Genomic DNA, 13,058 nt, shown 5'->3' with positions numbered 1-13,058 from the left:
AAAGGACGTGGATACAGATGAATCTCACAAACACGCTGAGAAAGGGAGCCAGGCACAAAAGAGTAAATGCTGTCTGATTCTATTTATTTGACATTCTAGAAAAGACAAATCTAATCTAGAGCAATGGAAAGCAGATCAGTAGTCACCTGGAATGGGAAGTGCTGGGGGGATTGATGACAGAGGAATAAAGGGAACTTTTGGGGGCTATGGAAATGTTCTGTACCTTGATGAAGGGTGTCGTTACATGGGTGTATACATTTGTCAAAACTCATAAAACTGTACGCTTGAAAAGGGTACATTTTATTATATGTAAATTATACCTCAATAAAGTTGATTTTAAAAGTCTAAAGAGGGAGAGGTTGAATATATGGGAGAAATCAGGTGTGGTCACGTGGGGATCCTGAGCAGCGGGAAGAGGTAGAATGCAGACCCAGGTGGATCTGGATGGAAGGAGGGGAGAGCAAAGTGCAAATGCAGGTGAGTTTGTATGGTGGGGGGTGAGGCAGGTTCAGGTGTAAGGCTTGTATTTTCTCTGTGAAGAAGGCAAAGCCTCCCCCTGCTGAGGATGAGAATGGAAAAGTTCTGAGGGGAGAAAAGATTTGAAATAGAGGTAGAGAATAGAAGAGCAAAGAGAAGAGAAACAGGGTCGAAGTTCTGGCAGTGTGGAAGGATCCATCAAAGTCGGTGATCCTGAATCTACAGTGGCCCCATCTCTCCCTCTAAGTCATTTATTTTTCCAGCAGTGATTGGCTGCCGGCACGGAGGCAGGAAGAAAGCAAGATACTTAGGTTCATCCAGGCTTGGGCTTTTGTCAGGTGGTTAGAAGGAAAGGAACTGAGAGAGAAGCAAGAGACAAACTAAGATAATAGATTGTGAGCTTTATTTATTTATTTATTTATTTATTTATTTTTGTGAGGAGATCAGCCCTGTGCTAACATCTGCCAATCCTCCTCTCTTGGCTGAGGAAGACAGGCCCTGGGCTAACATCCATGCCCATCTTCCTCCACTTTATATGGGACGCCGCCGCAGCATGGCCTGACAAGCGGTGCGTTGGTGCGCGCCTGGGATCCGAACTGGTGAACCCCGGGCTGCCACAGTGGAGCGCACACACTTAACCGCTTGCGCCACCGGGCCGGCCCCAGATTGTGAGCTTTAAATGGGCAGGAGGAAAAGGAAGACAGGAAGGTGCAACAGGTAGGGAGAAAATAGAAGGAAGAGAGGACTGGAAACAAACCCATTGCCCATCAACAGGGGACAAGAGGTCCCCTTGATGTGGCTGAGCAAGCACACTGGAAAAAAGAGACTGTGGACAGAGAGGAATATATCGATTAGCTTTTTTAGAAGTGGAGCCATGTGTGAGGTAGGTGTTACTACAGGGAAATGACATAATTTACCAAAACCATACGCCAAGAAAATGGTGGAGCTGGGGTTCTCTGATTCTTCTGATTCCCATGTTTTACTGCTTCTCATTTGAGCTCTCTCTAATGTGATGGAGACGTTGGTTTCAGAATCCCAAATCAGGCCATGAGACCCAACACTGGGACAAAAGAAATGGGACCGTTCCCCAAAAGGCAGGCGGCAGGTGTCTAGTATGTAAGACTGTTAAAACTCAGGATGGCTCTGCATCCAGAGACCAGGATGCAGATGTCAGTAGTAGCTTGCATTTTGAATGGGGAAGAGGACCAATGGACCAGTGGAAGGAGCAGGCAAAGTGCCTTTGGCCCATGGGCCGGGAGTCAGACCTGTGTTTCTCCATCCCTCCTAGCACTCACTAGTTTGTAATCATATCTTTGAATGATTATCTGATTAACGTCCATTAGTCCTCCATTAGCCCACAAGTTCCATGGATGCAGGGATGATGTCTACTTTGCTCCTTTCTATATCACTGGAGCCTAGCACAGGGCATGGTATATAGTAGGTGCTCAATAAATATATGTTAGGTGAAGGGGAGATCACAGTTTGCAATTCCAACTCCTCTATGCACCAGCTGTGAGACTCCATGTGAGCGACTTCCCTCTGTGCCTCAATTTCCTCATCTCAAGGTTTAACTCAAGCATGGCAATGCCTGTATGCAACTTCCAGCATCCAGTAGGCGCTCAATAAATACAATCCTCCACCCTCCTCCTTTTCTCCTCTACCACTCCCTCCTGCCTTGTGCCACACCCATTGTTTGGAGCCATAAAACCCAACCCAGGTTGGACTCTTACCTCCCCATCCCCTCCTGGTCAGTCCCTTCCCTCAAGTGGAGAAGGGGAGCGGTGTCCCCTACATCTGGCTCCAGGTGCCCCCAACCCCAGAGTACAGGACTGGGGCCCAAGTGGACCTCGAGTCTGGCCAGGTCGCCGTTGCCATGGCAACAGTGACAGTCCCCAGCCACAGGTTCCCTAAGTGACTGGTTACTCTTTAACGTATCCACCCACCTTGGGTGATTAGAAGAATCAATAAGATAACCGGGCGGTGGCAGCTGGCTGCACTCACTGCCTTCCTGGTGGACTGGCTCTTGCTGCCACTGTGTGTGGGGCCCCGGCTCCTCCATGCCCCCGGGTCTCCGGCTGGGCGGGCTCGGCCATGGTCAGTATGAACGCGCCCCTCAGCGCTCCAGTGGAAAGTCCCTATGGTGAGTGGGGCCAGTGGTTAAGGCTGGGGCGGGACTGGACAGGGTGGGACCACGAAAGTTTGGGAGACCCTGGGGCACCCTTGTATTTTTTCCAAGGGGTCCAAAGGCCCTCTGAGGGCTCCTCTAGAATGGCGGGAATCCCAGGGGAGGCATGGGATTTGCTTCTCTAAGCTCCCAAACAGGCATGGCGAATCTGGTGTGGAAAGTGCTGGGAGGGGCCGCAGGAGTCCCCTGCGGGGACTTGGCTTATTTTGCCTGCCTAGAGAGACCACTTTCCTGGAAATGCATCCCAGGGGTCTTTCCAAAATTCCACAGAAGATGGGGCTGGAAGCATCATCCCCACTTTGCCGCGGGGCCAAGCTGACGCCCACAGAGAGCCTTGCTGGGCCTAGGATTGAAGTGGCTCATGGTCTACGTGGGATGGGAACCAGGGCAGAGCTGGCCGGCCCCTCTGATGAGGGCCATTAGCTCTGGGCAATTCAGCAAGGGGAAGCCGTATAGAGCAACGCAGGGTGCGGGGCGTTAGAAAATGAGAATGACCTCGTGCTAGAAGTGCGAAACTTAGACGCAAGGCTAGAGATGAGTGCGTTACTGATGGTGAAGGGCTCGGCTCTACTGCTCGGGGTGACTCCAAAATTGGAAGTAACCCAAATGTCCCACGGTAGAAGATGGGTGAATAAAGCATGATGCATCTTTAGGATGGAATGCTATCCTATTGTTGAAAGAAGAAAATGCAGATCTGTGTGCAGATAGGGAAAGACTTCTAAGTTACATTAAGTGAAAAAAGTAAGCTGAAGAAGGGTGTATAGCATCTTATAATCTGATAACAAAATGGATATACGCATACGTATGTACACACACATTTGTGTTTGCATAGAAAATTAGTGGAAGGACACAAAGAAACTGGCAACAGAGTTTTGGTTCTGAAGGGGAAGGTTCAAAAGAATGTTTTACTTTTTTTGCACATTTTGGATTTTTAAAAATTAGGTATATTTTATAGACTAATTTAAATCACACACATGCACAGATCTTGCTTCTGGAATCCAGTAGATCTCCGTTCTGGTTCTGTGACTTGAGACAAATTGCTCAACATTTCTGTGTCTCAGTTGCCTTCTCTCTGAAGGCAGATAGAGTGTCTCAGGGTCTTCTCAGAGGACTAAAGGAAAGCAAGGGTGTAAGCCCTTGGCACCATGCACAGTTTAAGGACTCAATAAACATTACTTAATATCATCATTAGCTGAGGACAGATTGCCTCAAGGAATCAGGGACTGGTCTCCTCACTGGTCCAGGAGATCTTCGTTCTTTGACCCACCATCAAGCAAGAGTATGTGATGCAGTGGAAATAGCAGAGGCTGAAGAACCAAAAACAGCCTGGAGACTCATCTCTCACTTGAGCTGTGCAACCTTGAGCAAGTCACTTCCCCTCTCTGAATCTATTTCCTCATCTGTAAAATAGAGAGAACAACAGGACCTATCTCACAGAGGGTGGTGTGATTAGAGGCGATAGCACAGCTAAAGGGCTGGGCATGCCTTAGGTGCTTCTTCCAAGGTTAAAACACAATTGTAAGACTTGGTTAACCCTGTGGCCAGAGAAGGACTCATTGTTTCTCAAAGGGGTCACACAGTCAGCTTCTGGGGAAGGAAAGCCCCAGGCCATAAGCCTAAGCTGGAGTGAACAGAAGACCACATAGAGCTCCTCCCAAAGGATAATATTATTATAATAATATAACCAGACAGCCTTTCACTGTATCCTAGGTCTACCCACTTTGTAGGATGTCCTCTCACATTCCTTCATCCCAGCCTCTATGCAGTGCTCATCATATAGCAAGTATTCAACAATTTTTGGATGGATGGATGGATGGATAGATGATGGTTGGATGGATGGATGGATGGTTGGATGGATGGATGATGGATGGATGGATGGATGATGGATAGATGGTTGGATGGATGACTGGATGAATGGATGTTCTATGCCTATTACTTCATTTAATTCCCACAATAGTTGTCACGATAAATAACATTATTATCTCCAAGGATGGAAAAGAAAACTTAAGTTCAGGATTGTTAAAAAAAAAATCATCTGACTCCAGACCAGACACAGTCCATCTGTGCTAACCCCCACCCCCCGCCTTGGCTAAGCTGCAGATATGGCTGGGCAGAGAAAGCAGGGCTGCCACGGCCAGATTCGCAGCGTGCATCAACAAAAAAGCACACTGTTATCCTGGGAGAGTGGGGCATCCGCTGGTGTGTGTGTGCATGTGTGTGTGTGTGAGAGAGAGATAGTGGCTAAAAGACCCTGCTTTTTGGATAAAATAAATCTAGGTTAGAATCCTGGATCTGCCCTTTTTTTTTTTTTTTTTTTTTTAGCTCTGTGGCCTATTCTTCTCTGAGCCTCAGATATTTCATCTGTAAAATGAACTAGGGAGGTCTGTTGGGAGGCTCTGAAAAAGATACACTTTCCAATCGAAGAAAGAAGTGCTTTGAGGAAAACCCTTTCTCCTGGGGGTCTCTAAGGGGGATAACAATGAATCTCCTAAGGTTGCAATCGCAGAGGTAAGTTGCTGGGTAGGGAACATGTACATAGCAGAGCCTCAGGAGAGGTGATGGAGGGCAAGGTTGTGGTTAGGACCACATGAATTATTACACAAGTGCTTAGAATAGTGCCTGACACAGAGTTAGCACAAAATACATCCCAGCAGCTGTCTCATGTACTTGAACCTTGGTAGGACAGTCTTTAATGAGCTGATCTTTGGTGTTGTGATACTGGGTGAACTTACCCTTTCCTGGACTTGCAATGCATTCGTGGCACCCTGGATTCTGCTTTGCAATTCTCATCAAATAGTTTACTCTGATCAAATCATATGTGCCTTGTGGTGTCTGTCTCCCCCACCAGACTATAAATTCCACGAGGTCAGGGACTTCAATGGTTTTTTCAGCCTCGCACATCTCACACGGTGACTGGCACAGAATAAATGCTCAATGAGCATTTGTTGGATGAATGAATTGAGGGAGGTTTTAAGAAACAGTCCCGTGACAATGGCGAGCAAGGTCAGCCAGATCCACGCTCTTCCCTTCCTTCCTCTGGCGGCCTCACTGTGTCGGCCTTTGGTTTTTGATCTGTCCCATTATAGACAGCATCAGACATCTTGTCTGCACTTGAGTGTCTGAAGCTAGAAGGGGTTTTCCTCGAAGCACTTGTTTCTTTTATCAAAAAGCAAAATTTTCCCAGAAACCTGCTGGCAGACTTCCTCAGTTCAAGGAAAGCTGGGAGGTCAAGTATCTGGTGGAAAGAAACGGAAAAGCAAGACTGGCTTAGGCCAACGATGTTCTTTTCTTAGGGTCTGGTGCAATGCTCCTCCGAACAAAATTGGGGTTCTCTTATAAGGGGTTTCTCAACTTCGGCGCTAATGACACTTTCCTTGGATAACTCTCTGTTGTAAGGCGACTGTCCTGTGCATTGTAGGATGTTGAACAGCTTTTCTGGCTTTGACTCACTGGATGCCGGCAGCATACTTCCTCTCAGCTGTGCCAACCAAAAATGTCTCCAGACATTTCCACAGGTGCCCTGGGCACATATAACATACTGTGTTATAAAGATGCAGGAATAGCTGCTGGGTCACGTCTGCTACAGTTGAGTGTGCTGTGACTCTCGTGCAGTAGTATTTGCTTTGGGTTCCAGGATCTAGCTCAGTGCCAAATTTGGGGCTGCCCTTAGCAACCGTGAGGATAAGATGTTATGGTGTGCATGTCTGTGTGCTAACCCGACTCCTGGCTTTGTTATTTTCCTACCCTTATTTTTCTTTCAACAAGCTTCCCTTGATTATTTCTTTTGGCCCTTTGGGAGTTTGTCATTTTTGTAAGCATCACAAATCTCCTTGAGGGCAAGGTCTGTATTTGTCTGATTCTTCTTGTTATACTCCAGGCTATCACAGGGTCTGGCCCCATGTAGACTTTGATGGAGGTTTATTTAATGAATGAATAAATGGGAAGATGGATGGATGAAAAAATGAATGGATATCTGGGTGAGTGGATAGGTAGGTGGTTTGATGAATGGTTGTGATGGGTTGGTGGGTGGATGGATGGATGGATGGATGGATGGGAATGGATGGTGAGCTAGATGGATTGATGGAACAAATGGATGAATGAGTAACTGGGAAGATGGGTAGGTGGATAGATGAGTGGATGGATTAATGAATAGATATGATGGGTATATGGGTGGGTATGGTGGATGGATGGATAAATAGGTGGATGGAATGGATGGAGAGATATGTGAATGGATGTGATAAGTGGAAGAATAAGTACATGGATAGATGGGTGGGTGTATGGATGGATGAATGGATGGATGAAAAGATGGATGGATGGATGGATGGATGGATGGATGGATGGATGGATGAATGGATGGATGGATGGATGGATGGATGGATGGATGGATGGATGGATGAGGTAGGTTGGGCTGGGCTGAGATAGCAGTACCTGCAGGTGCTCAGGACAGGACAAGTAAGGAGGCAGGGGGTGATTCGGCCACTGGTCGACAATCCTCCATCAGGGTAGTATATCTGTTGCTAAGTGACAGATAAGCCTGATTTCTCCTGGGTACATAGGCCTAGTTCCTTTGACCAATGGCATCAGCCTCAGGCCTGCTCAGAGGCTGTTGTCAGAGGCAGTTTGGTTAAGTGGCTCTCCCACTTAAAGCTGCACGATGGTGGACACTAGGCTTCAGCTCTCTAATCCCCAACGTTTTCATCCATCAAATAAACCTTGGCTGCTGTGAGGATTCCACGAGTTAATGAAGGAGAAAAGGTATCATGAAATGCTTTGTCTCCCTGAAGGGTTGATGGGCCCAAAGTTGGGTAGGACCTCAGATGCTGGCCAGCTATGGGACTGTGTTGGATATCAGGCATGGCTGTTCCCATCCTTCATTTCCAAAATATAGTCTCCCCGACCCCTTTCCCCTTTCTCCTCTGTCCACACCCTCTTCCCATCCCACCTTAATTTGATTTTAGCCCCTGTGGTTCAATGCTTCACAAACCTGGCTGCATATGGGAAACTTTCTTAACTTGACATATTTTGGGGCTCCACCCCAGACCTGGTGACTCAGAATCTCCTGAGATCCGTTCCAAGAATCTTTTATTTTTTTATTAAGTTCCTTTTGTGATTTTGGGTATCCAGGTTAGCTGGAGTACAGAAACCATTGACTTGTCTTGTCCCGTTTTATAAAAGGAGGAGGTGGATACCCAGATTGCATGCTGTCTCTGCCCAGAAGTCTCCCGCATTCACGAATTCATTGTTAGCTTGTTCATTTCTTCAACAAACGACCACTGGGGGCTTATGGTATGCAAGGCATTCACTAGGCACTGGGGGATTGTAGGAGAATAAAACTTGGCTTCAGATCTTGGAGAGCACCCAATCTGGTGGGGAAGACGGACAAACTAGCAATAATCAAAGACAGAGAGCCATGATATGGCCAGATAGGGCACTATGGGAACAAAAAGGGACTTAGGAGGAGGGGAAGGGGTCAGGGACCTCTTGATCCTGGAGGAGTGGACTGATATCTAAGCTGAAACCTGAAGGTTTAGCAGGAGTCAGCCAGGAGAAGAGAGGGAGGGGCAACAGCATATGCAAAGGCCCAGAGCCTCGCCATAAAATGCACTGCTTTTACTTACATTTCGCTGCAATTAATTCCATCTTTTATTAAAAGTATCTTAGGACTTTTCTGATTGTTTCATGAAGGATTTATTTTATTCCTAAGAAGATTATGAGATGCTGAAGTGCAGGAACTGTGCCTTCCATTTTTTCTGACTCACTGCCTCTAGCATGAGGGTGGGCCTGTGAAGAGGAAAGAAATTTGTTTCCCTTTAAGCCCCTTCTATGTAATGGGCAGGATGCTGACTACTTTATGTGTTTTCTCCCTTTTAGTCCTTGCAATAACGCGTCCAGGTGGGAAGTATTATGCCCATTTTATAAACAGGGAAATTGAGATTCAGAGTTGTTGTGTAAGTTGCCCTGCATCACACAGCAAATGCGTGATTAAAATCTAGTCTGTCGGACACCAACCCTTCATTTTTTTAGCTACACTTGTTACCCCTTATTATAGCATCTGAGGGGCTGTATAATTTTGTGGTTAGAAGCTTAGACTCAAGAGTCAGACTGCCTGGGCTCAAACTGCCACCTACTAGCTGTGTAAATTACTTAATTTTCTGTGCCTCAGTTTTTTCATCTGTCAAATGGGGTGATAATAATAGCATCTACCTCATATGGTTGTGACAATTAAATGAGGTTAATATCTCTAAAGTGCTGAGCATCTGGCACATAGAAAGTGCTATGTAAATTTTAACTATTGCTGTATTATACCTCAATTTTAACTATTATTATTATTGTACCTGTAGAGTGTGCACCTACTATGTGAAAGGGACTGAATGCTAAGTATGTGCTAGGCATTTTGTAGCTGTTGCAGAACAAACAGAAATGAATGAAGGATATGTAAGTGGTTGTTCCAGGCTGCAACTGTCTGGCTGGAGAGTCAGGACAAAGCTTCGTTCCAAGCCTTCAGAAGCCCTCTGATCCCTGGGGTCTGTTCTCTGGGGCCTGGTTCAAGAGTCTGGGCCTGGCTGGAGCAAATGGGAGGCATGGAAATAAAAGGAAGAGACCTGCCCTGGCCACAGACCTGGGAAAAGGCTCTGGCCCTGGGCGGCTATTGTGACTCACTCAAGTCCTTCTCCAGCTGGCTCTCTGCCTCCTCTTCTGAGAAATGGAGGCATGTCCCTGGCTCAGTGGCCATCACACAATATTCAGGGGAGCCCTAGGAGTCAGGAAAGATGCCCCAGGGTTCACTTTGAGGCCAATGGGGGTGTTCAGATAGACCAGGCTCTTAGCCTCCCCCACCCCACAACCTCTGGTTCAACCAGAGAAGCTCCATTTTGACTTTTGAAAGAAACACTTACTGAAAGGACTCCACGGTTCAAAAATGTTTGGAGAAGCAGAGGACCAGACCAGCGTGTTTCAAACTGCAATCTTGACCCATTAATGGGTCACACACTTTATTGGGTTGTATTAGTTAGGGCAATACTAGCTAATGTAACAAACAAGCTCAAAATGTAAGTTAGAAGTTTATTTACCTCTGTCACATAGTCATCCAGGGACCCCAGAAGTGTTCCTGGCCCAGAGTGACATTCGTCATTTCTACTCACATTCCACTGGTGAGAACTAGTCACGTGGCCTTGGCCAAATGCAAAGGAGTCTGGGATATGTGGTCCCTAGTGAGGCAGCTGTTTTCCAGAAATAATTCTAAACTATGGAAGGGGAAGCATGGATTTGTCACTACACAGTTGACCACCTCTGCCGTGGGGTCATGTGCTCACACATAGACACACACGAAGTCAATATGCATAGCAAATATGAATATAGAATTTTTTACATCACATATTTTAATTAAAAAGTGCAGATAGATACATAGTGATAAAGCAAATGTGACAGAATGTTACCAATTGGTGAATCTAGGTGAAGGATGTGTCACTGCTCACTGTACTATTCTTTCAACTTTAGTAGGTTTGAAATTTTTCAAGGTAAAGTGCAATTGTTAAAATTTGCTACACTTATGAATAGAATAAAATAAGATATAAACAGAATAAGATTTAATTTAAGGGTCCAGCCCAGTGGCATAGCGGTTAAGTGCGTGTGCTCCGCTTCAGCGGCCCGGGGTTCGCAGGTTTGGAACCCGGGCACTCACCGACGCTCTGCTTGTCAAGCCATGCTGTGGCGGCGTCCCATATAAAGTGCAGGAAGATGGGCACGGATGTTAGCCCAGGGCCAATCTGCCTCAGCAAAAAGAGGGGGATTGGCATCAGATGTTAGCTCAGGGCTGGTCCTCCTCACACACACACACAAAAAGATTTAATTTAAGCTTAAGGGTTTTGAATTGTAACTTTAATACAGGGCTTGGCAAACTTTTTCTGTAAAAGGCCAGACAGTAAATATTTTAGGCTTTGTAGGCCAGATGGGATCTGTGGCAACTACTCAGCTCTGCTCTTGTAGCACAAAAGCAGCCATAGACAATAAATATATGAATAAGTGTGGGCTGTGTTTCAATAAAACTTTATTTACAAAAACAGGCAGAGGTTGTAGTTTGCTGACTCTTGCTGTAATATATTGAATATTATTTTTAAAAAGCCTTTGAAGCACATATTTTTGGTTTTAAGCAGATATATTATTTCTAGAGTGCAGTTCAACAGCCTTCATTGGAAATTATAGATTGGCAGTGTCCAAGGTGTTAGCGACCCCAAATCTGTTAATGTACAACACCCCATAGCCTCGTGATGCTGGACAAAATAATTCTAGCACATTTGCTGTTCACATAATCAACTGATTTCTTTCATTGTCATTTCTTGCTTTTTCTTCGAATAAAAATGTTCTATTTTTTAAAATATTTTTATTGAATATAGTGTTCATATAGAAAAGAACATGAATTACAAATCACAAATCGATTAATGAAATTTCACAAAGATGACCACATATTTTTTTAATGAAGTAAAATAGAATAGAAAACATCCTAGTGCATCTCATGAAGAGTTAAGTTTGTATGTGTGAAATTTCTGTTCCATTTCTGTATGTTTATGGATGTGTGTGGGGGGAGTTGTGAATATAGCAAATATTTATAGAGCACTTGCTAGGGCTTTACACATGTTAACGCCTTGTCTTCACAGTGATCCTGTGAGGAGGTGCTATTATTGTCATTCTCATTTTATAGATGAGGAAATGGAGGCACAGAGAGGTTGAGTCACTCAGCAAAAGTGACATGGGCACTACAAGGGAATGCTGAGGTTACAACCCAGGCAGTCTGGCCCCAGAGTCTATGTTTTGACTGCCACCCTTTATTGCTACTGTGTATAAAGTATGGGATGTAAAATGTGTTTCTTACTGAGGGTCACGATCAAAAATTAAAAGCCACTGGATAGAATGTTCCCAAGGGTTCTTTATAGATCTAAAAACAGCATACTTTTCCTTAGATGTACCCACAGGGTACAGGGGCTGATTTAGATTGTACATGGACAAACACTTTTAAATTTTATTGAATTTATTTTACTGTGTGTTAGAAAAATTTATAACTAGCATATTAAAGCAGTAATATAAAATATCCTTTAATAAATTAATATATTCTTCAAAGCAAAGAAAAATATCAAGTAAATAATAACAGGTAAATGAAAGTACAGATAGATATGGTAAAAATTGTAAAGAGGAATACAAATGTCTGGGGCTTTGGGGCCAGACACTGAAATTGGCATCAGAAGGCCTAGATCTGAGTCCTGGCTCATTCATTTCCTAGCTCTGGTTTATTTGATCACTTATATAATACTTACTATGGGCCAGGCACTGTTCTAAACACTTTATTAAAAATTAGTTCTTTTAATCCTCACAGCTGACCATTGAGGTAGGTACTGTCATCACATTCATTTCTCAGAAGAGGTAACAAAGGCTCAGAGAGGTTAAATAATTTACCCAAAACCACAGCCTACGAGAGGCAGAGCTGATGCAACACTAGCTGATGCAGCAAACAAACCAAAAATGTAAGCTAGAAGAGTTAATCTCCTTCACATGAATCTCCTTCACACAGGGACCCCGGCTCCTTCCATCTCGGCTGGAAGATGGATTTTATTTTCACCACTGCACCCCACTGTGACAGGTAGAATTTTCTTTGTCATACCGGGCTCCATGTCCTTTTCTGAAAATGGGGTTAATAATGCCAGTTCTGCTTACCTCTCGGGATCGCTCTGCAGATCCAGGGGATGGGTGCAAGGGTCTTCTACAAACTGCAAATAGTCACACTGGATGTAAAGTGTTAGTATTATTGTTATGCTGATCAACACTTACCGTATGGAGTTACTGTGAAGACTAATTGAGATAATGCACGGAAAGGCCTTGGGTCATATACAGACTGCAGCAGCTGTGAGTAATAGTAATAAGGGTAACGTGCTTATGCAAATGAAAACATTGACTATCTCCAAATGGGGAGAGAGTTAAAAAGGATCTTTCCTATTAGCAAGTTAACACATAACAGCTAACACTGAAAACTCAAGAAGCAGCAGTACAACCATGATATTTAGAAATACAGAGGAAAACACCAGGCGGCGAAAACCACTCCACTGAAACAGTTATAAGTGGTCGCCGCTGAGTGGGAAGAATCAGGTTCAGAAGAGAGTGAGCCGTGACTACTGCTCTTTATTGTCAGATCTGTAAAAGTATTTGATGTTTTCTACTGTGTATCTACACAGCTTTGAAAAAATTTTAAATTGAAAAGGAAAAGGGAATAATTAAACACTATTTAATCACCCTCAAACGTACCTAAGAACAAAAGTCCTGGGACAGAAAAGCCATAGAGGGAAAGAGCAGAGCTAAAGTTGGAGGAGAAATTCGGGATACAATCGTGTTTAAAATCCCTGCTAAACAT

The 13,058-nt window shown here is 44.6% G+C and overlaps 1 protein-coding gene across 1 annotated transcript in view; it reads left to right on the top strand.

Annotated features, from left to right (window-relative positions):
* The first annotated feature begins 2,502 nt into the window (after window positions 1–2,502).
* Window positions 2,503–13,058, top strand: part of HNF4A (hepatocyte nuclear factor 4 alpha) — a 62,768-nt gene continuing 52,212 nt past the window's right edge. Inside the window, exon 1 of the mRNA XM_087445239.1 lies at window positions 2,503–2,617. Within this exon, the coding sequence (XP_087301365.1) occupies window positions 2,569–2,617 (49 nt within the window). The 5' untranslated portion in view covers window positions 2,503–2,568. The remainder of the gene's footprint in view (window positions 2,618–13,058) is intronic.

The sequence above is a fragment of the Ceratotherium simum genome, chromosome 21, assembly GCF_057802395.1.
Source record: "Ceratotherium simum simum isolate JZ-2026a chromosome 21, ASM5780239v1, whole genome shotgun sequence".
Lineage (NCBI taxonomy): Eukaryota > Metazoa > Chordata > Mammalia > Perissodactyla > Rhinocerotidae > Ceratotherium > Ceratotherium simum.
Note: the sequence above shows the minus strand (reverse complement) of the source record. Positions and strands in the feature narration are given on the sequence as shown.